This window comes from Paralichthys olivaceus, chromosome 18 (assembly GCF_024713975.1).
Source record: "Paralichthys olivaceus isolate ysfri-2021 chromosome 18, ASM2471397v2, whole genome shotgun sequence".
Taxonomy (NCBI): Eukaryota; Metazoa; Chordata; class Actinopteri; order Pleuronectiformes; family Paralichthyidae; genus Paralichthys; species Paralichthys olivaceus.
Window position 1 is genome coordinate 16,776,621 of NC_091110.1, and position 25,387 is coordinate 16,802,007.

The 25,387-nt window shown below is 43.1% G+C and overlaps 1 protein-coding gene across 2 annotated transcripts; it reads right to left on the reverse strand.

The window, feature by feature from the left end:
- Positions 1-353: 353 nt before the first annotated feature.
- Positions 354-25,387, reverse strand: arrdc1b (arrestin domain containing 1b). 2 transcript variants are annotated; one of them, XM_020104235.2, is made up of 8 exons: positions 24,368-25,387; positions 10,307-10,417; positions 7,231-7,281; positions 5,019-5,173; positions 4,445-4,627; positions 4,054-4,230; positions 3,478-3,940; positions 354-3,231 (listed from the first exon to the last, which is right to left on the reverse strand). In XM_020104235.2, exons 1-8 carry the CDS (start codon positions 24,483-24,485, stop codon positions 3,167-3,169), a joined length of 1,323 nt encoding a protein of 440 aa, XP_019959794.2. In that variant the 5' UTR covers positions 24,486-25,387; the 3' UTR covers positions 354-3,166. The 2 variants fall into 2 exon arrangements, with proteins under 2 accessions (XP_019959794.2, XP_069370417.1); XM_069514316.1 differs by lacking the exon at positions 24,368-25,387 and adding an exon at positions 10,845-11,021.

The following is a 25,387-nucleotide window of genomic DNA, read 5'->3' on the forward strand; positions in this document are numbered from 1 at the left end:
GTTTATGTCCCTAGAGCCAGTGTGTGATGTGGTTGTGCTGTGTGCTACAGTTTGACTCACTCGCAGCCAACAGATGTTACCAGTGGGGATTGAGTCAGAACGCCACAAGTGCCTTGTTCACTTGAGCAAAGAAAGTAAACCACAAACATACACGGTCAGGGTGTCATCGTATAATCTGTGATTTCATTCAAACCAAAAAACAAACAAAATTACAGTTGACCCACTTTGAAAACAGGTGGCTAATGTTTCTCATTACTAATTTACACTAATATACTGTATGTCATCGCCTCTGTGGGAGTGGGCTGGCAGGCAAACACATCTATCTATCTGTCTATACATCAACAACAAACACATTTCAATGTTATCATTATTTTTTATTGTTATTCTGTACAGTACAACTTTGATTCTGCACTGTAAGTTGAAATATTACATTTACTGATCAAGGTGCTGACATTATATTATCTGCATACTGCACCTGTAAACAGTTTACAAGTAGAAAAATACAAAACCAGACACCACTCATCAATGTGTGTGACGACAAGAGAGAGTGAAAAATAAATGGGGCTTCACACCGTAAAGCTTCTGAACCTTCTGGTGAAGAAGACGTCAACAGAATTAGGAGTGATTTTTAAAAAAGGCAACGTGAACTCATACTTCAGGGAACCAGGCCGGTGCTGCAGAGTTCTTGGAGATGAGAGGAATTGCAAATTTTCTAAAACAATAATAATAATAATAATAGTAAAAATGAAACATTCAACCAGTTGAAGGTCCAGTGTCACCATTTTTTAAAAGCTACATTTGTTTACATCAAGTGCACTTAGCACAGTTCACAGAGAGAGCGTCACAGGCTCCTGTAGGGGGCGATGAACGTCCACAGTGTTTAAGGCATGCAATCAGAATTATGTCGAGCCAGAACACTATTGTAAAATCAGTTTGTGGACATTTTACATAAAAAAAACCTGTGGGCACATGATCTTGAGTCAGGAGAGAAAAAATACCAGAGCTGTTATTTCACAGGTTTGAATCTTAACTTGAGATCGTACTGGTGGAATAAGACAAACACACCAACAGACACGCAAACATTCAGTCTAAATTGTGCTTAAGATTTTCAGTGGCATTAGTTTCCCACAGGAAAGCAACCACGAGTATGTGTTGGGTTTCGCCTTTAAAAAAAAAAAAAAAAGGATATCTTCCGTCATGAATAAAAGACACAATAAGATAAATGTGGGTAATTAAAACAGAAGTAATGAGCTGTTGTTGATTACATGAGATCAAACATTGTACATGTGCAAAACAAAAACTTTTCTTGAATAATACATTTGGACAATGGTGACAACATTAAATCATTAAATTACACTTTTACTCTGAGAATTAAAGCAACACTATACAAAGCAGATTTGTTAAAATTAGTTTGATGGTTCAAGTGTGGAACTGACTGATAGTCGCAGCTTCAATTGTCAGAATCAGGTCCAGCAAGTTGAAGAGTAAAGCTGAACTGTGGATCAGTTTAAAAAAACATAGAAGTCATTAAAAACCGCATTTATATTTTAAATATGAAGAATTCTAAACAGAGTTCGGTCGTTTTGTTTCAGTGGCAGCTCCTCTGTTCAGTGAGTGGGACTACACACTCAGTCAAAGAATGAATCACAATGTGTGGCTGCAGAGGGCGCTGTTACACTGTGTTGCTGTTAAACTGAAATCATGCAGGTAAAAAACATGACTTTTGAGATCATGTGAAAACACACACACGCTAATTTTCACACACATACATGCTAATTCACACACTCACAGACATACACAAATACACACACTCAAAAAGTGCAGTGTCGTGCACATGTTCATCTCAGAGGATTCTCTTCTCATTGATGTTGCACTAGAAGAAAGTCAAGGCAACACAGAGGAGAGAAACAACTCACAGTCTGTGGCCTAACAGGAACAATGATGCAGAACACCCACATCACTTCTAAAAACTAAATATTCTGTATCTCAAACCTCCATTTTCCAACTCTGCTCAACAGACGGTTGCAAGAAACTAAAATGTACATTTATACAACAGACCTCAGATGATGCGTTGAAGACTCAGGGACTCCATTAAGCGTTTCAGTCTGCATGGCTCATCACTCCGGCTGCAAGAGCAAGTTGAGAGGAAAGCTTTTACCAGCTGTGGCCACAAGAGAGCAGAGGAACACTGCATCTGTGCTGCAGTCCTGAGTCCAGCTGCAGAAAAATCAGCCTCATCCGCAGATAAACTGTCTCCAGAATACAAAACTGGTCTCAAAGCAAAACCTCTCAGTTGTATGATTCAACACAGGGTGACAGCACATTGACGTATTATCACAATGATGATAATAATAAAATTAATAATCTATATCTTTAAGTTATTTATTACTTCCAAATAAATTACAGTGAACATGCTCTTCTGTGTGTTGAATTTTCTCAACATACAGTATATATTGAATAATTTATTCATTCATGCATTCATGTCAATAAAGCAATTAAATAGAAGTATTTTTAATATTTTTACCGCCACCTGTGTTTAAAGTTACACAACTGAGAGGTTATTATTATTTTTCTTGTGTGCAGGATTTGAAAGATGCTGTGATGGTTTAAAAAGGTGCAACACGTGGGAGTTTGGATAGTTTTACACACAGACCAGGAGCTGTGGCTGTGAGCTCTCCTCTTGACATCCAGCATGAAGACACCTCTGTCTCGCTCAAGATGAGCACACACATGGACGAGCAGTGGGCAACAGTAACAAGTGCACGACTAGAACGACAACACAAACAGAAAAAGGCCCCAATCATTTTCAAGGCATCACAGATGCAATGATTCACTGATGACCAAGTAAAAAGGATAAACGTGTCCAACCACTGAATGCTGCGCGACAATCCAAAATCTGTCTTTTAGGCACAGTGAAAAGTCACATGACACAACCTGCAGGGACATGAGGGGAAATTAAAATTCTTATATTCAATACAAGATATGATCCCTTTTTTAATTATTAGAGGAAAAAGAAGGATAAAAAAAATCTTTGGGGTGTTGGAGAAGGGGGTGGGGGGGGTCTACCGTCCATCCTCTTTCAGTGTCTGATGGTTCTGATTGGTCGACAGGCGAGTGCAGACAGGTGGTGGTGGGCGTGGTCACGAGGCTTCGTCGCCTGCTTCTCCTACTGTCGGCTGTTGAAGTTGGAGTTGGCGCTACTGCAGCTTTCCTCGTAAGTGGGTGGAGGCTCTGAAACACAGAGGCGTACACGGGTCAGTTAAACTGGAGTTAAAGTCACACCCACTTTTCCAGATTATGTAACATGAGTACAAGATGAGACACTAGAAGAGAACCAGGCTGATTCTTAAATAAATAAAATAAAAATCTGGATCTAGTGAATTTAAATGTGGTTTCATGAGGGGAAGTTTTTAAATTTATGTCCCTCACACTGATAAACTGTGTTTGCATGTGTGTGAGGTCATGTGGATAACTGACCATGAGGGTAGTCCCAGCTGCTGTACTCTGGAGGGAGAATGAGCGAACAGGAAGTGGGTACAGGAGTCACGTCTCCCTCTGTGAAGAAAGGTATGGTGGCCCCGGTGGACAGGCAGAACAGTGGAGCAGACGTGTTGGGTCGTCTGTGGCCGGGAGGCAGCGCTGCACCTGGTGCGTGGCTGAAGGCGCTGGGCGACATAGTGACCGGCTGACCCGAGGGATCCTGCTGAGAGTGACTCTTGGTCGGGATCTCCTCGCTTGCCATGCCCCCTGCACACAATCCCTCCTCTGGCTCCTCCTCCGCCGGTGGGGCACTGGGCGTGACCCCGGCGGCGCTGGGTGCGATGGTGCCGCAGCAGTGGTCCGGACTGGAGGGGATGGTCCTCGATGGAGATAAGTTCACAGCGATGTTGCCGATGTAGATGGGCAGAGTGACGACTGCGTCCGGAGACTTCAGCGACACCTGTAACACACATTTATTTTATGAAGGACATATAGGCCTTAATTATATTGTTATTAAACAGTTATGTCATTCAGGTAGATTCCACTATTTAATAATACAACACTGTTAATGACCTGTATGAAATAGTCGACATCTATGAGGCTGCAGCCTGCGAGGACTGACTGAGGAAGAGGAGGGACGATGATCTGCTCCCTCCACTCTGCGTGTTTTCCTGCCTTCACTCCGGCTCCCTCCACCTCTGCGATGGTCCGCAGGTCAAACAAAGGCCTCTTGGTCCTATAGGTCACTTTCTGGTGTGAGAGAGATGCAGACGTAAAAATATATGATGGTATCTTCAAACAGCTTCACCCTGCTCCAGCACATAAAACTGTACAGTGGCTGTGATCATATCAATGGTACTTTGGAGAGGAAACAACTATGAAGGGTGTGGAATAATGGTTACAGTCTCTTTACTTCCACAAAGGTTATGTTTTCATTATGGTTGTCTGATCATCCAGTGTCTACCTGTATGAGACTGGCCAGTACACATCCCGTGTCCTTCCCAGACTTATTGTGGATTTCAGTTGCTAACTTGATGACCTGCCCAGGGATGTAGCCCCTCATGTCACTGCGCGCTTTCAGCATCAGGGTCCCCGTCTTCACCAGGAGATAGCTGAATTTCTTTGTGGTCACAGCGTAGCTCAATTTCTGCAGAGAGTCGCAGGATAAATGTTTGTCTGTGCATTGTTCAATTCAGACGACTCATTAGCAGGCCCTGTGCTGATAATCTATTCCTGCACAGCTCTGGAGAATCAGGAAACTGGCAGCCATGACGGGAAGAGAGAGAATGATAAGTGAGCAATGCAGAGTGAAGGGGAAAAAGAATAGAGATCCTTCTCTGCCGTGAAATCGAATAAGACAGAAGGCTGATCAAATAAAGAGATGCATTTAACCAGACCTCTCTTCTCCTTCCGTCTGGAGCTTTTATACATAAAAAAATTCAATCCAGTTCCAGAAACGACATCAACATTTAAGTTAGTAAAGGGAAAAAGGAGGAATGAGGTGATGAAAGTTATAGATTTGTGCACAGAACACTTACTTCAATGTTGGGCACCTCATTGAGGTTCAGCAGGTTGAGCAGGTAGAAGGGCCTCTGGGCTTTGTAGTCCTTAGAGAAGCGGGGTGTGTCGATGGCGGCTCGCACACGGTAAGCAATCTTCCCAAATGGTCCCTCGAAGGAAGTCGGGGCAGCGACTGCAGAGACGGATGAGGAGAAGACATTATTATCTCTGCCAAGGAGGTAATGTTTTCACCCCGGACCTTTTTTGTTTGTCGGGACAACATAAAAATTACTGAACATATCCCCACGGAGCTCGTGAGAAAGTATGCTCTCTATTGAGCACCATTAGTGGGGTGAAGACATGGAATAAAAGTGTCGTCCATGAAGGAGCTGTAAAGATTTAGGGATTCTTTTTTGGACACAAGTAGAGGACAGAGACGAGGAGGAAACAGGGAGGAAAAAGAACAGAGGGCAGGAAATTTATGAGGAGTAAGATAAGATAACTATTTGGGGAGAAAGCAGCCAGACAGACAGAAGGAGAGATGCTGGCTGACACTGTGATCCGTAGAAACAATCTGCAGTTAAATCACCAAAGAAATAAAAGTCATTAACGTGTTGTCAAACTAAAAACCCAGAAGCACTGTGGCACTGCAACTTTATCCATTTTCCCTCCCTGATCCTTATTCAGATGTTAATGTGAGTGGGGCCGACGGCAGCTCTGCAGACACATCTGCTGCTGCCACTGTCAATAAGAATTAACCAGGAGAGGCGGGATGTTGCTGCAGACAGCTTGGCAGCAGACGCACTGACTGAGGGCAGAGGGAAGCACCAGGCCGACGCTCTCCCTGGAGACACAGCAGACTGAGCAGCTCGTGGCTGAGGATGGCGAAGCCCGACTCAGACAAAGACCTTCCTCTGACTTTTTCAGCTGCAATCATATGTCAAGACGCTGACGTCATCATGCTTTTAAGAACCCCTGGAAACACTTGTTGGTTTGCAGGTCAACAGATGTCGGGACGCTGACCATAAACTGAGCTGAATTTGTTTTAAAAGTCACTGTTTTCCGATTAACTTCAGTAACCTGTGACCAATCACGAGTCAGTCTCTTCTGTCAATCAAGACCTTTAGCCTTGATTTTAAGAACTGCCAAAAAGAAAGGAATTCTTTGGTCCACGTCCCATCTGCTAACATGGAGGAGATTGGATTTGAGACCTGTACTGCAGTCAGCCACCAGGGGGCAAACAAGATGATTCTGCACCACTTCTTAGGAGCTGGCATGTCATCCATCTTTATATCCAGTCTATGCACTAAGCTAAAAACCTTTGTCTACCTCAATATTGAGACAATTTAAATCACCTTTGACCTGCAAATTACCAAACAAGTCATTTCAGGGACACTGCAAACGAGATTTACAAAAAGTGGAAATAGGGAAATACAAATCAGAAGACAAAATGCAGGAGTGTGTAATGATCTGGATGTGTCTGATCTCAACATGGTAAAGTGGCCGATCAGCTTTGGCAGATTCTAAGAATTCTAATTGAATTTCTTTAAAAGTCTAAATGACGACAGTGAGGTTGACTCTCTGGACGCGTAAACAGGATGTCAGTGATAATCAAGAGCACGTGAGTGTGTCTGCTTCACCAGCAGGGGTCAGTAGAAGACACCTCTCTCCTGAGTCAATTATCACAACATGATAGTCAACACTGCCTCCGTGCTGATGCTCCCAAGTCTGAAAGAGGAGGGGGACGAGCATGGGTGCATGAAGAGCAATTAAACAGTGACTGAACAACAGGAGAGAGGACTATAAATAACCCGCACCACCCTGTGTTTCAGCCCACGCCTGAGAGAGCAAGATAACAGACGCTGCGCTGTGTGTGTGTGTGTGTGTGCGCCCTCCCAGGTGGCAAGTGTGTTCAGCTGATCACATGATTTGCACAGTTCTGGTTTTGCAGTGTCAGACCTCAGGCAACCATCACTTATTCACATTGAGGACGTGTCTGTGAACTAGCGGCATCAGAAAGCCAAACTTCCTCCTGATCATAACACAATGACTCTTCACACACTTTCACACAACTGCTATGTGGGTGAGACAAAGAGCAGAGATTAGAAGAAGTGTTACCGCAGGTTATTGGACCTGCGTGCTCGTTCTCTTGGCGTCTTTCTGGACTTTAGATAAAGCAGGTCCACGAGAAAACAATTAAGGGAATGGAGGGCGGGGCTTCGACATGGAGGAACGGGCGCTTGCACTCACCTGGAATGAGAAACTGGAACTGGAAACTGTGTTCGCCTGCTGCCAGAGTCCCTGTAAAAGAGGCAGGTTAATCAGTGACCCAGTGGACTGAGAAGAAAAAACATCCACATCGTGATAAATCAAACATTGGATGACCCGGTGACGCACCGCGCCTCTGGGGCTCAGCTACTTTCCCACTGGGATGGAGTTTCTGAGACAAACAGGCGTTGCCGTTCAAAGGCAGCCGGGGCAAGATTTCTTTTGTGGGTGAACGAAACTTGCAACTGAAACCAAGTCGGCCGGCGTCACGGTGAGGAAGCGATAAAGTGCTGGGTGTGTAACTGTCAACACACATAGCTGGAGCTTTTCTCAGCAAAGTTAATCAGTGATTTACAAGCAGTGGTGATCGACCCAGGACTGAGTGATGCCTCTGCTCTGTTACAATACAGGTCAATTAACAATTAACGAACACGTCTGGCTTCATTCTAGTCTTCATACAGTTAACAAAGAGTTGTTCTATTCAACACACATTTGCTGCTCTAGTGAAATTTAAAAAACACTTTCATACTTGTTTACTTCTCAAAGTCATTTAAATTGATAACAGTAACGTGAGGAACCAATCAGCGTCTCTGTTTCCCTTTCACACCGAGAGCACCTTGAGAAAACCACGCTATTAATTCTCCAATGAGCCGACAGCTTCAAATAAATTGTTCCAGAAAGCAACATGTCTCCCCTCATTAGGGACGGGCACACAGCTTTTTCCGTTAGTCTCAGGTTCCTGAGGGGAAGTAAGTGTGTGTGTGTGTGTGTGTGTGTGTGTGTGTGTGTGTATCTGCATCATGTTGACTTCTAGTGAAAGTATTCGTCCTCTGAACCAGAGCAGGTGCGACAGACACTGTATATTATATGCTCCATTGTAGAGAGCAGAGCAGCTGCTACAGATACGCAGAGAAAAACCCTTTCTCAATGAAGGAGAACAATAAACGAGGGTCAGGTTACATTATATATTTTATAGGCCAAGCTGTTCAATGGATAATGTGACATATGAGAACACTTGAAAATTCAACAGTCTAAATATAAAGCTGCTAAAACAAGTCTTCATCAGAGCCTCAGTAACAGTGCAGCAGCGGGGGGGGGGGGGTCATTAACCCACAACAGTGACAGGATGAAGAGTGGACTCTGACATCACTGCTCTTCACTCCTCCAACCGTCAAGCATCCGTGGCATAGCTCATTATCAGTCAGCCACAGAGAGCATGGCTCTGTGTGTGTGTGTTTGTGTGTGTGTGTGTGTGTGTGTGTGGTCCTCCGTCACCCTTCCTGACTCTCTCCCCGTGTTGCTCGGCCCTCGGGGGGAGCAGAGAGAGCAAACCCATTTTCAGAAGACAATGGGATATGGAAAAAATGTCAGAGATAAATGGGAGCGCAGAGGGAGGTCGTGTAATGAATTATTTACAGGGAGTGTGCCTGGTGTTTTACACTATGTTCTGTCTGTGTACGTACATACCGATGTGTTTCATGAGTTTACTGTTGCTTCGAAGATTTCAACATCCATAAACTCTCATATTTATCACTACAAAGTGTTGTAGGTCAGAAAGCCCAGGGAGCGAAGGCTGTTTTTTATTCATAACACTATTTGGAAGACAAGCATACTTTTCTCTAAATCACTCCTCACTGTTTTTTCTCTCTCCTCTCGTCTTCCTCGTCTGGACAGATTTGTTCGTCTGAGTGTTGATTTGCAACACATGAAAAACTTTTTGTTTGTTTTTGAGTTCCCTGGGCCGCTAAGCCAGTAACGTAAAGGTTAGAAAAGCTCAGTTAAAACAGAAACGGTCAAAATTAGACAATTCTCAATGATTTATCGATTATAGGATCGAATCTGGGTCCAGACCGAGATCCTCCTATTAGTGACTGCTGGTTTAATACTACTATATTATATATACTATATTATATATAGTATTATGTATTATATATTATAAGTACAAAGTATCATACATCAGATATAAATACCTTGTAAAGTGCAGTACTTGAGTAAATGTACCTTCCAGCAGTGTGTAGCATTTAAAGTGATGTATTGCTTCGTGGTGTTTTAACCAGCGTGGATTTCATGCTCCGAAGACCACTGCCGAGTTCCACAGTGCGATTTGCATTTCCAACAGATTTCAAGCACACACAGCACATTTCAACGTGTGGGTGGTATCAGGCAACACATACAAAAGATGGAAGATCACGCTCACAACAAAAGCTTGTGTAAGCTCTGGTTTCCGCAGGCGAGCAGGGCCTCAGAGCTGCAGGGCGGAATGATACCCGTCGGCTGGAGGGAAAAAATTAGACCTGCTCTCTGCTGAGCATGTCCAACACCTTCGTCGGACACTGCTGGACACTGATAACCACGTTTGAGCTCAGAGAGGTGGCGTGCAGACAGGGAGGCCGGAACATCCCGACAGGGGACGGTTACTCTGACTGATTGAGGCTTTTAAATCCTCACTACAGGGCTGAAAAAACCTGCTGCTACCATTGAGAGATTAAACCTGAATGCTGCAGCTGATTTCCCAGAAACCAAATGAAAAGTGAGGCAGGAGCATTCACTCATGTTACACGGCTCCGTGATGACAGCGATGTGGAGGCTCTGACATTTCAGTGCTCGCAGATAAGAGAGATAAATTTGTTCCTTTGTCACAAATGTACAAGCAGGATGCCAGCAGAGAACCTGCACAGTCACATGTCGCATGTGTGCTGTTAAAAGACCACACTTCTTCTTCTTCTGTTGTTTTCCTTTCGCTTCCAGGCAGCCATTGGTTTCCCTTTTGGTTTAATAAAGCTGCTTTCAGAGATTGAACTGAACTTGGTTATTTTCCTGCAATTTTCCAGAATGTGAGATTGCAAATGTCTGAGTGAATTGTTTCAAACATCCTCCACAGTTTCTCCTGCCAGCCTCTTGGTAAAATGTTGCAGTGAACCCATGTGAATATGCAGAAAAATTGTTTGAATGTTTACACAATTAAAAAACTGCCTGGAAAGTAGGAAAAGTGTAAATCATGAGGAGAAGAAACAAAGAAACACTAAAAATAAAACCATTAGAATTCTGCTGCCATCACCTTTGTCAGCGATAGACAGTGTGCTGTTGAAGTACTGCTCCTCCAGGCTCCAAGATGCTTCATTCATTTTGTTGGAGATCCCACATGAGCCCTGACAGTTCACCTTGATGGCTGAAATAAGAGGAGAGAGAAAAAAGACGTGTTAAAGTGTGTTATCTTCAATACAGGATCAGTAAGACAACAGCAAAAGACAGATGGGGCTGCAGGTATACATCAATCTGCACATTAGTTTCTTCATTAAATCTATTTCTATTCTTGCTGCATGCCTGCACAAATGACTCAAATCAGGACATTTGACATTTGTGAATGTCAAATTTTGCAACAACAGCAGCTTCCATAATCTTGAGGAGAACAAATATTAAATTGTCAAATATTGCTCTGTGATGCTGACATGGTGACATGTCACAAAACCCACAGTACATGTTAGCAGAGCTTCTTAAAACAAAGCAGCTCTGGCACCGTAGAGTGAAAAACCCAGACCGGCAGCACAAAACACTCTGATCAGCATAAGAATGAATCACAAAGAGAGACGTCTCACTAAATCATTATGGGTCCCGTCAACAAACGGAGGTGAGGAGGAGGACTGAAGGACAAAAACCATGAAAAATACGTAGAGGCAACGCAAGCCGCAGATATTTCCATTGGTCGTTGTTTTTCACAATAAAAGCCTTCTCGCCAGGAGAATGGACGGAAATCATCAGTCGTGATCGACAGATCTACATGTCTGCAGTGTGACCACAGCCTGACTCTCTTTTTATCTATCCCTCTGTTTCTCCGTCTGTGAGGAAATTAAAAATTCTCTGCATGCACACACACGCACACACAAACATAACGGTGAAAGCAGAGGATTAAACAGACGAAGCCTCTGTCTCAGTCATCAGATAAGCAGACTGACTGACAGGAATATACACGTTTATTGTTTTAAATATTTTGTCGCAGTGTGAATTTCTTTTACTTCTCTCTTTCTCTGAGTATGAGCACTTTTACAACTTCTACCGAAACGAACCAAACTTCTCAAATGCACCAGCGACTATTTCTAAATACATATTTAGGCCTCTTGCCTTCATTTGATAGTGGATGGAGACAGGGAACATGTCATCAAGCAGTCTTTCTCATTAATTTGTGGCATTTCCCACAAATTGTTATACTCTCCTCGTCTTCGAGGGTCCTCTAATGTGTACCCTCCTCACAAGATCGGCACAAGTCGTACATTACAGGGGCACCAACTGTGCACACGCTTTAAAATGACTCCAAGCGACTCTAGAAAGAGTGTGACTCTTATTCCAAACATGACACGGTCAGGTAGCATAGAGCAGGTCGTCCACCAACCAGAGCTCCTCCAGTCTGAATGACAACGTGTCCTTGAGCAAACACTGAACCCTGAAGCCCTGCATGATGGTGTGTGTGAGTGTAGCACTTTGAGTGGTCGATAAGACTAGAAAAGTATTATATAAATACAGACCATGAGACAAAGAAACCACACAACACAGACTTTGTTTAACCAATCACAGCTCATACCAATGCAGGATCCTGTGACCCTGTGCTGGCATCACTCACTCATGCACGAACGCAAGCACGAACGCACACACACACACACACTTCCTCAGAGTGGCAGATGGCAGCTCTCTCCACACCAGCAGGACCGTTGGCACAGTTTCTGGGGAAGAGGGAGGGACCTTTTTCGGTAAAAACTAAAATCTCCGCAGCTCAATGTCCATTTATTCGGTCATTAATTGCACTCTGCAATCTGCTCCTCCAGCCATCTGCCTCATTCACGGGGGAGAATAAAACCTCCATCCTCCACATCAACACGACCAGTGAGCTTTCTGCATCACAGAGCCGAACCGAGCACAAATAACCACAGAGAAGAGAGGCACGACTGTGACGTGATATTTATTTTTGCAGCCGTGTGTTGTGGTAAAGTGAGGAGCCTGGTCCATGAGGTCAGTGCAGGGGTAATCTGTTAATATCCAGCGGCTGGATGAGTGGCAACGGCAGAGCTGAATGAAAACAGTTGCATAAGAGACGGGCAGAGAGACTGTCTGTGTCTGAATAATGGCCGAGCCTCTCCACACTCTCCAGATGGATCAGGAGTGGTACTGATGTGTTTGATGAGACCGACATCCACACTAAAATAAAATGTGTCACCAACACTCGGAACCTAAATTTAACTTTGTGTTTGGTGTCTATTAAAACCTCAGATTTTTATGTTTATGTTATTTATCTTCCTGAGCTTCTCTTTGAGGCGAGCTTTAAATTTCTATATCCCTGGTAAATATTTGATCTCAAACCACAAGTGCAGGTAGCTAATGCAAACTAAACCAACAAAGCTTTTGTTCATTTACTGACGCTGACAACTTCCAACCTGCCCTCGCACCACCAGCGACAGATTCACACCCGGGAACTGCCAGCACAGGAATCTACAGCAGCGGCCAGTTTTCCACAGGATAAACCACAGCCTGAGGCAAACTGACGCTCAGACGAGAGAGAGGCCGGCAGCGGAGCGTGCTCTGACTCAGCAGCTGACTGGATTTGTTACCAACACACTGGAGTCGGTCCAGGTTCTCTCCACGGTTCAATGAGAGTGTCTGTAGGCGGAGAGGATCCCGGTGCCACTACTCATTGTGTTTAGAGAGTCAGACAGTGTGGGCAGGCGGATCCAGGAGATGTCAGCGATAGCGTTTCGAGAGCTGGCTGCCTCAACTCGACTGCTGTGTTGTGGTTCTCTGATGTGGGTTGGATCAGTGATGGTGGGTCATGGAGGAAGTGGCTGGCAGTTGAAGGTGTGGTTCTCATGAGTCAGGTGATCATGAGGGGGAACGTGGATAAATCTGTTACAAACACACCCTGGTTTTACAGCACTTGGCAAAAACAGACTGAGGAGAGGAAACCACAAACCTGAGTTCTTCATTTCAACCTGGGCTGATTACTGTGCGTCATACTGGTGCTTATACAATAACATAGAAAATCTTTTTCTACAAAGCTTTTTCCAAATTTTACCTGAAATTTAACGATCAGTTTTATTGTTGGTTAATCCACCAGTTAGTAAACTTTATCGTCAATGTAATCAAAATTAAATCAGTTTCATTTTACGACAGGTAGTTTAACTGTGAGCGTGTAGCGAATACAGCAAATACTATCGCTACAATTATCTACCAAAAACAAATACCTGTGAGTAATATATGAGGGTCAAGAGAAGATAAGGTAAGAATATACTTGATTCATACCCTTGGGGAAATTCCAGTATCCAGTGGCTCACAGAAAAAACAAAGAAATATACCAACAATTAGATAGAAGCAATTTAACCATATAAGGGTCACACTGATACACACAACTTTACAAACAACAGCTGCACAGATGTGCTGTATGTATGTAAAAGTTTATAAAGTTAATCCTCTACTATTTCGTGGATACTTTTTCCCCTCACACTTTTTTGCTCAGTCATTGATGCCAATTTTCTCCTCCACTGTCTCCATGTTCCACTTCCCTGAGAAAATGTGCCAGTTACACAAAACTGGTATTCGCTCTTTTCCAAACATATGCAGAAAATGATTTCTACACCCGAGCACGGGTACGTACAAAACACCGACTGTGAGCAGATGTTTAACCACGAGGCAGAAAATGTGTCTGTGGGGGTGAAACCGTGAAGTCAGAGCTTACTGCCTGTTGCATCACTTCATGGGAAATAGGAGTCACCCTTGGAAGCACAGACTTTTTTCCCCAGTGAGTCTAATTTCAGGTGATGGTGAAAGTGTGTGAGTAAGGTCAAAGAAGAAAGCAGAGGGAGAAAAAAAACATCTTTACAACCATTAGGATTTAATGAGTTTTCCCAAGAAAAGGCTTTTTGAATGAACTGAATTGATCAACATTCCTCACATGCACTGAAAAGGCTCCTCGTACGTCATTTATACATTCCTGCATAATGAGGTTTTGGAGACGTCCAAAGCAGCGTCGGTGTGATAAGTCCTGGTGGTTTTACAATGAAAGTTCTGTCGACGCAAACCACAAAACCTAAACTGACAAAATCTAACGGCAATGCTACTAATGATGCTAACAAAAGCAGTTAAATTAGACTTATTAGGAGTTTTTCAATGTTTCTCTCCTCTTGTGTTTTAATTAGTTCTTCTCCCCCTCACAGAAAATACAGAAGCTCCTGAAATACCTCAGTAATCCGGCCGATACTTCTGCATCATCGTGACATCACGATAACCGACGTTTACATTATAGATCCTCATTAGCTGACACGCCCCCTAACATAGCCAGGTCAAAAACAGAGGCCTGTAATTCCAACACTCGCCGACCAATCACAACGGAGGGAGCAAGCTGGCCAATCAGAGCAGACTGGTGCTCGATCTTAAAGAGACAGGAGGTAAAACAAAGTTTTTCAGACAGAGGCTGAAAAGAGGAGCAGCAGCAATGGACAGTAAGAGGAGAGAGATGTGTTTCCAGGAAGTAAGCCTTCAAAGTAATAACACAAAATAAAATTATGAATATGAGCAGAATATGTCTCCTTCAAGGGTTAAATGTGTATCAGACGTGGCTAGTCCAATCTTGATTATCAAAATATCCTATGATTGCATTGATCACAGAGAGATAATATGATTTATCAGGTTAAAAATCACAAAATTGAGAATTTCCCATTTTGTTTTGTTTTGTCAGGTCTGAGCTTGAGACAAAAAAAAAGTCTTCTGGAGCAGGTTGAGGTTTTTTTCCGTCTTGTAGCATTGTAAATAACAATGGTCTTGAATGACATGACAAAGATACACTGACGATATTTCGTTGTTAAAATTATTCCTAGTATCTTCCTCAAACCTCAGAGGTCCGAGCCTTCGCCCTGTGCCAAAGGACAGCCGAGTAATCCGATGATACACTTACTACCTTCATTAAATCTTTAAGTGCTGCAAACAATTAGTCCCTCTCACTTTTCCAGCGTGTCCCCTTATCCTCTTTCTGCTGCCTCTCTGTGGGACATGTCAAACACGGCCACCTGATCTTTTGATCTATTACTCCTGACTGGAGTGACTGTAAGGGAATCCCCTGCAGAACAGAACAGAGGGCGGGCTGTTCGCTCAGACATGTCCTAGGTAACCTCTCTCTTAGGTAGCAGACAGAAACACTGCACCCAGAGCTGCTTCAGACGGATTAAACACTCAATCTACAGGAACTAGAGATGGAATTTCTGGTTTAATGTGGCTACAACCAGATGATTGATTCAGTCAACAATTCAAATAAACTTTATAAAAAAATCTATATTATATATTCTACTATGATCTGTTCATCAAGTCCTATTCTTACTTATTTGCATTGCTGACCGATATGCAACAATGATTCGACAAATAGAGCAGATGTGGAAAATACGGTATACCCTTTATTTCATAGACTCGAAATAAAGATGGATGACGTGTTTCAAATTCCTCCTGTAGCACAAAATAGAAGCCAAAATATCAGGGATACAAGTGCTGCCATTCCTCAGAACTCATCCCATCAATGCTTCGACAGACAAAACAAACAGCCAATGATAATGAGAGTAGTGCCGCTCCGAACAATGCATGTGGCTGGAGTAGAGTTACAGCCACGTCAGGTTAGGTTGACGCACACAACACAGAGCGTAGGAGCAGCAGCAGGCAGCGGCACACGTGCTAGCCGTGCACTCCAGTACGTCAGGAGCGAGATAAAAGAGTAAGTGACGACAGAAAATGTTAGCGAAAACTCGAGCTACAGCGTTAACGAAGAAGACGCCAACAGGACGCAACCCAAGGCTCAAAAGACGAGGACATTGTTGAAAAGAAGGGTCCAAGGCCTTCAGTAGTGTGGAGAGTAGCATGCATTGAAAATTGTGAAAGCACGTTCCCAGAAAGGCAGGTAATACCACTAATCCTTTTTACCGTCTGAAGCAGCAATGTCAGAGATAGTGATTTGATTTATATCTTGATATATATCGATATCGACTGATATGAACAGAAATGTTGCGATAAGAATTGTTTTCCATTTATAAGCATTGCGTCATTGACAGGATGAAGGACTCGCTTCCACCAACCCTGTGGTTTCTGTCAAGCTTTGCTCGCTTTAATACCATTGATCATTTGATGGTGTTTGCATGCGTTTTAAGTGCATACACATCTGCACGTAGAGCACACACAAATCCTTGCAAACAGTATGTATAAGAAGCTTATCCCTGCCGAAGTTACATCATAAAACAATCAGCAGATGTGTGATGTGTAATCCCTCACTCCGCTGCACTCTGTCTTTCAGGACAACAAAAACATTACCAGTGGGTAATGCAGCTGCTAAATATAAATAATCATTTGATTCTCCAGATAGTTCTTGTATTTCATTGTCTTGAAGGAAATAAAATGTATAAACACTGCCTCTTCCCGAGCTGGAATGACTTTTGATGGTATCTATGTCGGCAGCGACCTACATTTAAGCACTGGCCTCTCCCTCACAGCAATCAGCAGTGTACTCGGTTGACCCGATCTAGTTTTACTGGTTTAAAAACAAAGTGGTTTGGTTCAGAGCTCATGTTGAATCAGGTTACATCTTAAAAAAAAAAAAAAGATAGTCATCTTGAGATGAGACGGTTGAGGCCAAGACATCTGATTGTTATGAATCATAGACTAAAATTCAGCAGGAGTCAGCACTTGTCTTTGTCTTTCACTTGTAAAGAATGCAAAAGGAGATTGTCCAGGGTCAGAACAACATTCAGAACAACAGGGTAATCTCTGCGTTCAGGTGAGGGCTGGATTCTGGGTAGAGCATGCAGGAGGCAGGAAATAACACAGGCTGCAGAAATCACGTTTTTACAGCACAGCACCAACATCTGCCCTCGTCAAAAGCTCTCGTTCGGGCCCTGTAGTGCATAAAAGTAAACTGCATGCTCTCACATGAGTCAACAACCCCCCCCCCCCTGCTCCCAACACACATTTAATCTAATTCTGTGGAGAAAACACTGTTTGTATTGTACCTACAGCACAGATATATTTACACTGCTCCAAACATGTTTGATCAGTCATTTAGAATCAGCTGACGCCCAACGCCAACACTCTGGCCTCTTTCATGCGCCTGAAAGAAAGTGTCAGACTGAAATCACAGCTGATCGAACAATGCCGGTGTGTCTGAGCTGCTACAATGGTCTTCTTGCTGTATTTTGCAGCTGCATGATGACCCATGTTATCTGACTCATTAGTACCATCCACAGACTCGGGCTGCTTGTGTAATTAGTGACTGTTTGGAACACATGGTCCGTTATTAGGAGGTAAACTTAGTAAAGAAGCAACTCGCTGTCACTGCAGTTGTTTTGGAGAAGGTCGACATGAAGCGTGGATGTATGCACATTTTCCAGTGTTAAAACTGATGGAAATTACCTTTACAACAAAGAAATGTGATTAAGGTTTGATAATTTATAGTTTAACCTTAAATTTTATGATAAATAACTTTATATTTAAAAAGAAAACAGAATTACAATCAAATTAATTAAGTAAAATGGAAAACTGTGCAACTTCTCTGCATTCTTTATTCTGTAAAATTAAAAGTTTTCATATCTGCAAACAAACAACGGCACTGACATGTCTGTGAAAGGCTCATGACAGTCGGGCTCTAACTCATAAGTGACAATGTAGTGAAGCCCCTTCTTCTCTCCCAGCTGAAGTTTACTATCTTAAGTTTCCGTCTTCTCAGGCCCAGCTGACAACTTTCTCAGAAGAACAACATCCTTTCTGCAAACGGCTTCTGCTCTTTTTCTCATTGTGCTGCACAGGAAGTGAGACAGTGTTTTCAAGCGGGTGGAGTTAGGGAGTGTGCCCATCAGGAGGAGTGATACAGACCTGAATAGACAGGGGGTTGGACAGATAAGTTCAAGGGGAGCTGGAGCAGCTGGTGCCAAGATTTCCATTTGATTCACAGTTTCTATGGGAACAGTGGTCACTGATGACGTACACATGTGGTTCGATGCGGCCATCACCACCACAATGAAACTCAACAGAAAGAATGAAGTCGCTTTGAGTGTTCATGTGTCATGTTCCTCATTTCAGGACAGACACCGAAAGTCAAAGGGAATTTTTCCTAGATAATTTATTAATTCGCTCACTACAAGTCTCAGTCAAATCTGAAAGTGGATTTGGACCCTGTCACACAAAAGCCAGAAGTGAGTGGGTGTTTCATTGTCAGCTTAATACAAGCATGAGAAGATGAAGTTGTAGTTTTTTTCCATCCTAAACAATAGACGTTTGTTATATTCCTCAGTCGATATACTATAAATCTCTTTAAGGCTGCTGTGTAAAAATATGTCCTTAAAAATCAGGATGCAGCTCCTCTGAACTCTTATCACAAACCCTCGAGGCGGTGATGTGAAGATTTACTCGTGCCCTCGGAGTCTAGACGCTCACAGTGAAACCTCAGCCTGCAGGGACGTCTTCATGAGCCAGAGAGAACAGACACTCTTACACTGGACACATTGATGTATTCTGTATCTATTTCAACCCCAGTTTTCTCAGTATAAACACAGCGTATTGAGATCTGCTGAATACAAAACAGTGATGAATGTGCCGCTAATCTTGGCTACAATCATCCTCCTGAAACCAAACTATAATCTCTAATGTCTTTCTGCCTCGGTTTCACTACAGTCCCTGTGATGCAGCATTCAGGATATCTGTACATGCACAGTGCCTGCTCCTACCTGGACTTCAAATCCAAGGTCAAACTGGTTGATAACACAGAATTAATCTCTCTGTGACGGCCCTGAGTCATTCAACACGTCCTTCAAATTCCACCCACCTAGTTTCAACCACTGGCTTTCTGTTATTAATTCTTCATGTGTAAAATTGTGAATGTTGTGACGCACCAGGTGAAATATATTTTATATAGTATACTATAGGTTATGTTTGTTAGCAGGATTTTGCAAAAACTACTCAGCTGATATCCATGAAGTTTATGTGGAGGGGTAGGAAATGACCCGAGGTAGAACCCATTTCATTTTAGCATGGATTTAGAAATTTGTGATAAAATGTGGCTACATCCCCTCTAGGTTTTTTGAAGTCACCCAAACTGGACGAACTACAGGTTCTCCTGCTGTCAAACTCAAGGGCTGCGTGGACGGACAAAAACAGAAATGTTTGTAAAAAGATGATGCCGTCAGCCACATTCACTTCCTGATTAGTTCTTACCGCCAAGATTCGACTGAAATGAATGAAAGGTGTTGCAAACTCGGTTAGTAACTGTCCATATGAACCAGGACAAACCCTCTATGCTAAAAACATATAGTATATTTGACTTTGTACCTAAATCCAATATTAAGGTTTAGCTAAGATAAACATTCCAATCTCAACAGTCACATTTCTTCCAGATGAGGGGACCCACACCAAAAGGCAAGAGGTTAATGGCATTTGCAGCTTTCATAGCACAGATAACCCGCTGATGACTGATTACACCCCCCAGTCGTCTGTCTTATCTTGAGTTACACTTAATAAATTCTTTGCTGAACTGAGAGCAGCTCTGTGGATAAGTCAGGACTTGTCCGGGACAGGACATGGCAGTAATACAGCAACCATGGAGGAGCACACACTGTGGCCTTCATAGTGAAGCTAGGGGAACCAGGAGGGTTAGTATTTTGTTTACTGCCCAAAAAAGCAGCAATTCACAAATGTCTGGTTTAAATAAAGGATTTAAAAAATAACTAATATCACAATTAAAAGGTACAAAGTGTGTGTGAGCGCATACACACACTTGTGGTCAGCTTTGCGTAGACCTGAGGGATGACGGCTCTTGTTTACATAAAGCTGGTGGTTTGTATTACCAGAGATTAAGATTGGGTTACAGTGAATGTTTGTGCTTCTGCTGTTCTAAAAGATAGGCTGAGATCCACTGCTGTAATCGAAGATAAAAAAGAACAACACACCCGGGCACGTCTTCGCTTACACTGTTGACAACCTGGATACGCCGTTTTGAAAGGATGAATGAGGCTATAAACCGGCAGGGAGTCAGGTCAAGTGAGCTTTCAGGCGACTAATTTCCTGTTTCAACTGCTGTCAATCTTCTGCTGCTGCGTTCTTCATATGTCAAAGGCAAAGTCCAGAAAACGCGTGCAAGGTTAACGTGCAAGGTTTACGTGCAACTTGTCAAAGTGTTGGAGCCTGAAGTAAACCGTCAATACAGAGATACAGAGGACATTCCTAATGGTGTCAGACATTTGGAGCCCACTGTATGTCCCATATGAGATAAAATGTCCCTACAGCTGACAGACAGGGTCAATGCAGCATCATCTCCTGTATCAAGTTACCATACATCATGCAAAGAGTCAGGAGGCCGACCAAGAAACAAGAGGAGGCTGAACAGAACAGACAGGTTGGCTACGCCCTCCTAACCTACAACATACAACTCACCACCTTAACACAGAGGTGTGCCCTGCTTAGAAGTAGGTGTTTTTATTGCAGACATAGCTGGAGGCATTATATTTTCAGTCTGACTGACTCTCAAGAACGCAATACCTTGGGAGCACAGTGACGGATATCTGGCACAACTTGGACCCAAAGAGTCAAAGATGAACTAGAGGTCAAAAGTCAAAAGGGCAAGATCGTGGTGATTTCACAAAATTAGGTTTTGTCAATTTCAGTTCGCATTTAAAAATTCTTTCAAACATTTACGTAGATTGAGATAGAGTTACACAACTCTCTACAGTCACACACTCAAGGTAAACCTAACAAGATTGGCCCCATAGTTCTGACTGCTGCAAACTCTGCACGATCATCCAATATGAACATTATGTCTGGATACAGTTAAGTGGCTGAACAGAGTTGTAGTGCATGTTCAACATTATGTGTAAGTAATGTGTGTAAGTGGCATCCTTTCATTCATGCATTCATGGCTCCGCTCAAGGCTAATCAATACAGATGCTGTCTAATGGTCTCCATCATCAATAATACAGCAAGGCTGAGGAGTCAGAAAGCCTGGATCTGTTTATTAATATCACTCTGTGTTTATTTCACCTTCCTACCTGGTAACTGTGCACACCCGACTCCCACTGCAATGTAAATAAAGAAGAATTCATAGAGATCATACGGAGCCACAACACAAACACACACTCACACACCAAAGACCTAAAACAAAACTCAGATCAACTTTTCAAATGATCAGTTTCCCGGACGGGAACATGCGCTGTGAGGACGAGGAGCGGGAACCGCAGCTGAACCAGGAGAAATGTTGATGATTAACTTTGTGTTGATCAGATAAATTTAACCTCCACATTGGTCCCACAGGTGTCAAATGGAGGCTTTCTGCTCAACGCTACAATAAGGATTGCTATTTCAAAACATGGACACACACGTAGCTCATCCACTGCCTTCATGAGGCGTCCTTCATCAAAGAAAAGCAGAAAATTGACACGAGGAACCATTCACGGTATTAAATGTCAGGCCGACGACTGTTCTCCCCCCAAGTCACAAAAGCAGGAAATCCTCACTTGAACAAAGTCGACCAGCACACACACTTCCCCGCTGCAGCGTGATTCAAGCCATCTGATTGATGGAGACATCGGCAGCCATGGTTAAGAGGGGTGTGTCACAGGGCACACAATGCTGCCTCAGCGTTTACAGCACATTAACGGATGCTATGAAAGTCTGAGCTCTTCGATTGCGGTATAGGAAGAGGAGTCAGTGGAGGACAAACTGCAAACTGTCAAAACAACCAGCATGTATCATGGCTGAATAAACTAACCTCTCTTGTTTAGAAGAAGATTAGGAGAAAGATTACACAAAAACTACTGAACCGATTTCCATGACCATTAGTGGAGGGGCAGGTTGTTTTATAAATTTGAATAGGAGGAAGAATTTGATTTTGGAGCAGATCTGTAAAAACAGGCAGATCCAGGATTTATTTTTCACTTATCTATGATGGAGGTATGTGCTCTCCGATCGCCCGTCTAATTTTTGTTTTGTGGCCATTTTCCAAAAGACCCCCTGGCGTGGATACAGTTTTTCATGATTACTTTAATGCACTAATTAATTGTAGAACTATAATGTTTAAAAAAACGGAACAACAATCCCTGAGGCAGTGAAGGGTGAAGGCAAAGGTGTCTAACTGAAGCAGAATTTGAGAACTGAAAACACAGCGGTCTTTCGCACTTTGTTTAAGGTGTGAGCTTTGATATTTTAGACATCACGATGAAATGAAAGTGAACAGACAGATGCTCTTCCCGTCTACGACTTCAAAGTCATCCCACCATTAACTCTTGGCATCACTACTTTTAGTCTTCTGACTTGGAGAAGCTCCCCCTCTGTCTGGATGCTCTTAAAGCCACAGCAGCCATCACCACAGGGCTTAAATTTAGGAATAACGCCCGGTATCAAGTACAGATGGGCGGCAGTCGTGTGACCTTACAGCGTAAAAGAGCTCAGCAGGAGCTCTGACCGCTCAGCAACGCCATCTGCTCCAGGTCAGCCAGTGCATTATGACAAATTAATCACTCTATGACACAAACAGGTGGAACTGTGTATCCAAAACATTTAAATTTGTCTGAATGATGTTCTACACGTGTGAAAAGCATGAAATGAGAAGCCGTCCTGTTTTTATGTGTGTTGTGCTTTCCCTTCCTTTGTTTTTGAGTTTTGAGCACTTCCTGTGACGCACAGATGATGAAACGTGAACTTTTAAAGCCTTTCTGCTTCCAACAGAAATCTCCTAAACAACACAGCACTTTACAGCAGCGCTCTTTATTTACAAACCCAGTCAATTAACATACCTCTGAGCCAGACTCTCCTGGAAAAAGTGCTTTGGCTCAAGTTGACAGCAGACCCCCATTATCAGGGAAGAATCCCCACAAGGATCACTTTACACACAATGGATTCTTTGTGAGCATCCGTGGCAACTTCGAGAGCCGCTCTCCACAACCTGCCTCCCCTAACATGATCAACTATTTCCAGGAGTCTCTCTGAGGTGTTACAGCAGGGCTGGACGACACGGACAACAAATATATCATCATACAAAAAGTTGATATCGATAATTATCGCGATAAATGATAAACATGTTTAAGTTTAAAAACAGATTTTTGCTCCAGAGTGAAGGTTGAAAAACTTGCAAAACATTTTACAAATCTGTTCAATCATGTGTTCTACCTCCTCACTGTGCTAACACAACGCATTTAGACTAATATTGAACTTTTGTTGTATCGCTATTGATGACATTGTATTGCCGTCTTTACAGTTTTGCAAAATGTTGTTCTTTTATTGTTTTAATGTTGATTTATCTGTTTAGTTTGGCTTTTCTGTGATCGGGTAACTTGTGAAGCACTCTGTATCTGAGTTTGTTACTATTAGTACTAGTAGTAGTGTCATGTCCCATATAATTCAGTTGTACAGCTATATAATACTACTAATAATAAAAGAGCCTAAACAAACAAAGATATCAATACTGCTAAATACAAGTAATTGGACTACCTCCTTTAGTTATCTCATTGTTGCTGATGCCATTCCAAACTGTATTTCATTTTGTGTTCCTCTATCACTTCAACGAGTATTTTAGTTAATTGTATTTTAACTATGTAGTAATAAATGATTCATATTATTTTAATGCCCAGCCCCGTGTTACATTAAAGCGTATGATTCCCTCTCACACACTCAACAGACACGAGGAAATCGAGCTATAAAGTCTCTTAACACTTTCTGTTGAGCTTTTTCTGACGCAAAACAACATCCCCGAACATTTTCTTGGCTTCGTCAACAAACAATACATGGAAGCAACATGTAGTCGGAGGCAGGATGTGCTGCTGCAGGATGTGGGTTTCTCTTCAACCGGCTGAAATGGCACAAGAGCCGGGGAGCGCACAGCCGCGGCACCGAATGCCCGCACCAGACAACAGACAACACGGTTCCGGGCGGGGATCGGTCCCGACACGAGGCGGGACACCGGCTGAGAACCAACCACGCCGCCGCCACAACACTGTCCTCAGTCCGCCCGCGTGCTCACCCGGAGGCGGAAAGTTTGTCCCCGCGGAGCCGCTGTGGATGTGCGCGCACCGCGGTGAACCAGGCGACACGCAGCCGGGGAACCGAGCGAGACGACAGCCCGCCTCACCTTTGTACTGCAGCGGGTTGCTGGTCCGTATCTTCACGGTGCCGCTGATGGACTCTCCGGGGCCGTACACCACCTTGTTGCTGCTGAACGTGATGTCAAATTCCTGGAGCTTCCCCATGACTCCGCCGCTGCGTCTCCGGCACCGAGGAGGCGACTCCGCGCACTCACCTGCTGCAGCGCGCCCCCGTGCACGCCAGTGACGTCACTATTGGCCAAGAGGAGGGAGGGATCAAATGTGGACATTTAAATGTTTTAATGATTTAACTCTTTACGTTGCGTTTTCATATCATTTTACTGATATTAAAGTCGATTTGGTTGATGTTGTTTTGTGAAATCAGACTGTTGTCCGCACATCCTGCACACTGGGAAATAAAGTTAAAACGTTCCCATATTATAATTATAATAATAATAATAATGATTATAGACTTGATCTAATGTTTCCATAAACTCCCTCCTTTAAGTGTGTCATCAATCGTGGTATTTAAATGGCTAAAAGTAATTTACATGTCAATATTCTTAAATAAGATTAATTTGACTTGTTGAACTTTGAGATTTTATTTCATGTGAAACTGCAGAATGGACAGTGCCCAAAGCAAACTGTCTCATGGGGGGAATAAAGTATATCTTATCTTATCTTATTTTATCTTTGGATGTGCCATTGTTGCTGAGGATTTTGTCAAGTTGTTGTTTAATTTGGAGTAAGAGGTGAGAGATTCTTAATTCAGTTCGGATCTCGCTTCTTTTGCACGGTACTTCCTCAAAGTTACGATGCACTTTCCTGGAAATGTGGTATTATAGATGCTTTTTTTTATTTCCACAGGTTTGTCCCCATAAGGCACCAGAGAGCAGGAAGTTATAGTCCATATAATCCACACCACAATCTGAGGCTGAGTAATATGAGTTTGCATTTTTCAGCCGAGCTCAAACTAACAACACAATTTAAGCAAGCATTAACATGTAACTTCCTATCTCAGTAGTTACTTCCTGTGTACAACAGCACTTCCTGTCAAATTCTGTGCT

Excerpts from the sequence above, each read along its gene's own strand:
- arrdc1b (XM_020104235.2), bottom strand. The coding sequence starts at position 24,485 with ATGGGGAAGCTCCAGGAATTTGACATCACGTTCAGCAGCAACAAGGTG. Across the intron at positions 4,231-4,444 it reads TACTGGCCAGTCTCATACAG|AAAGTGACCTATAGGACCAA; the intron begins GTAGACACTGGA and ends CTCTCACACCAG. Across the intron at positions 3,941-4,053 it reads ATGTCGACTATTTCATACAG|GTGTCGCTGAAGTCTCCGGA; the intron begins GTCATTAACAGT and ends TGTGTGTTACAG.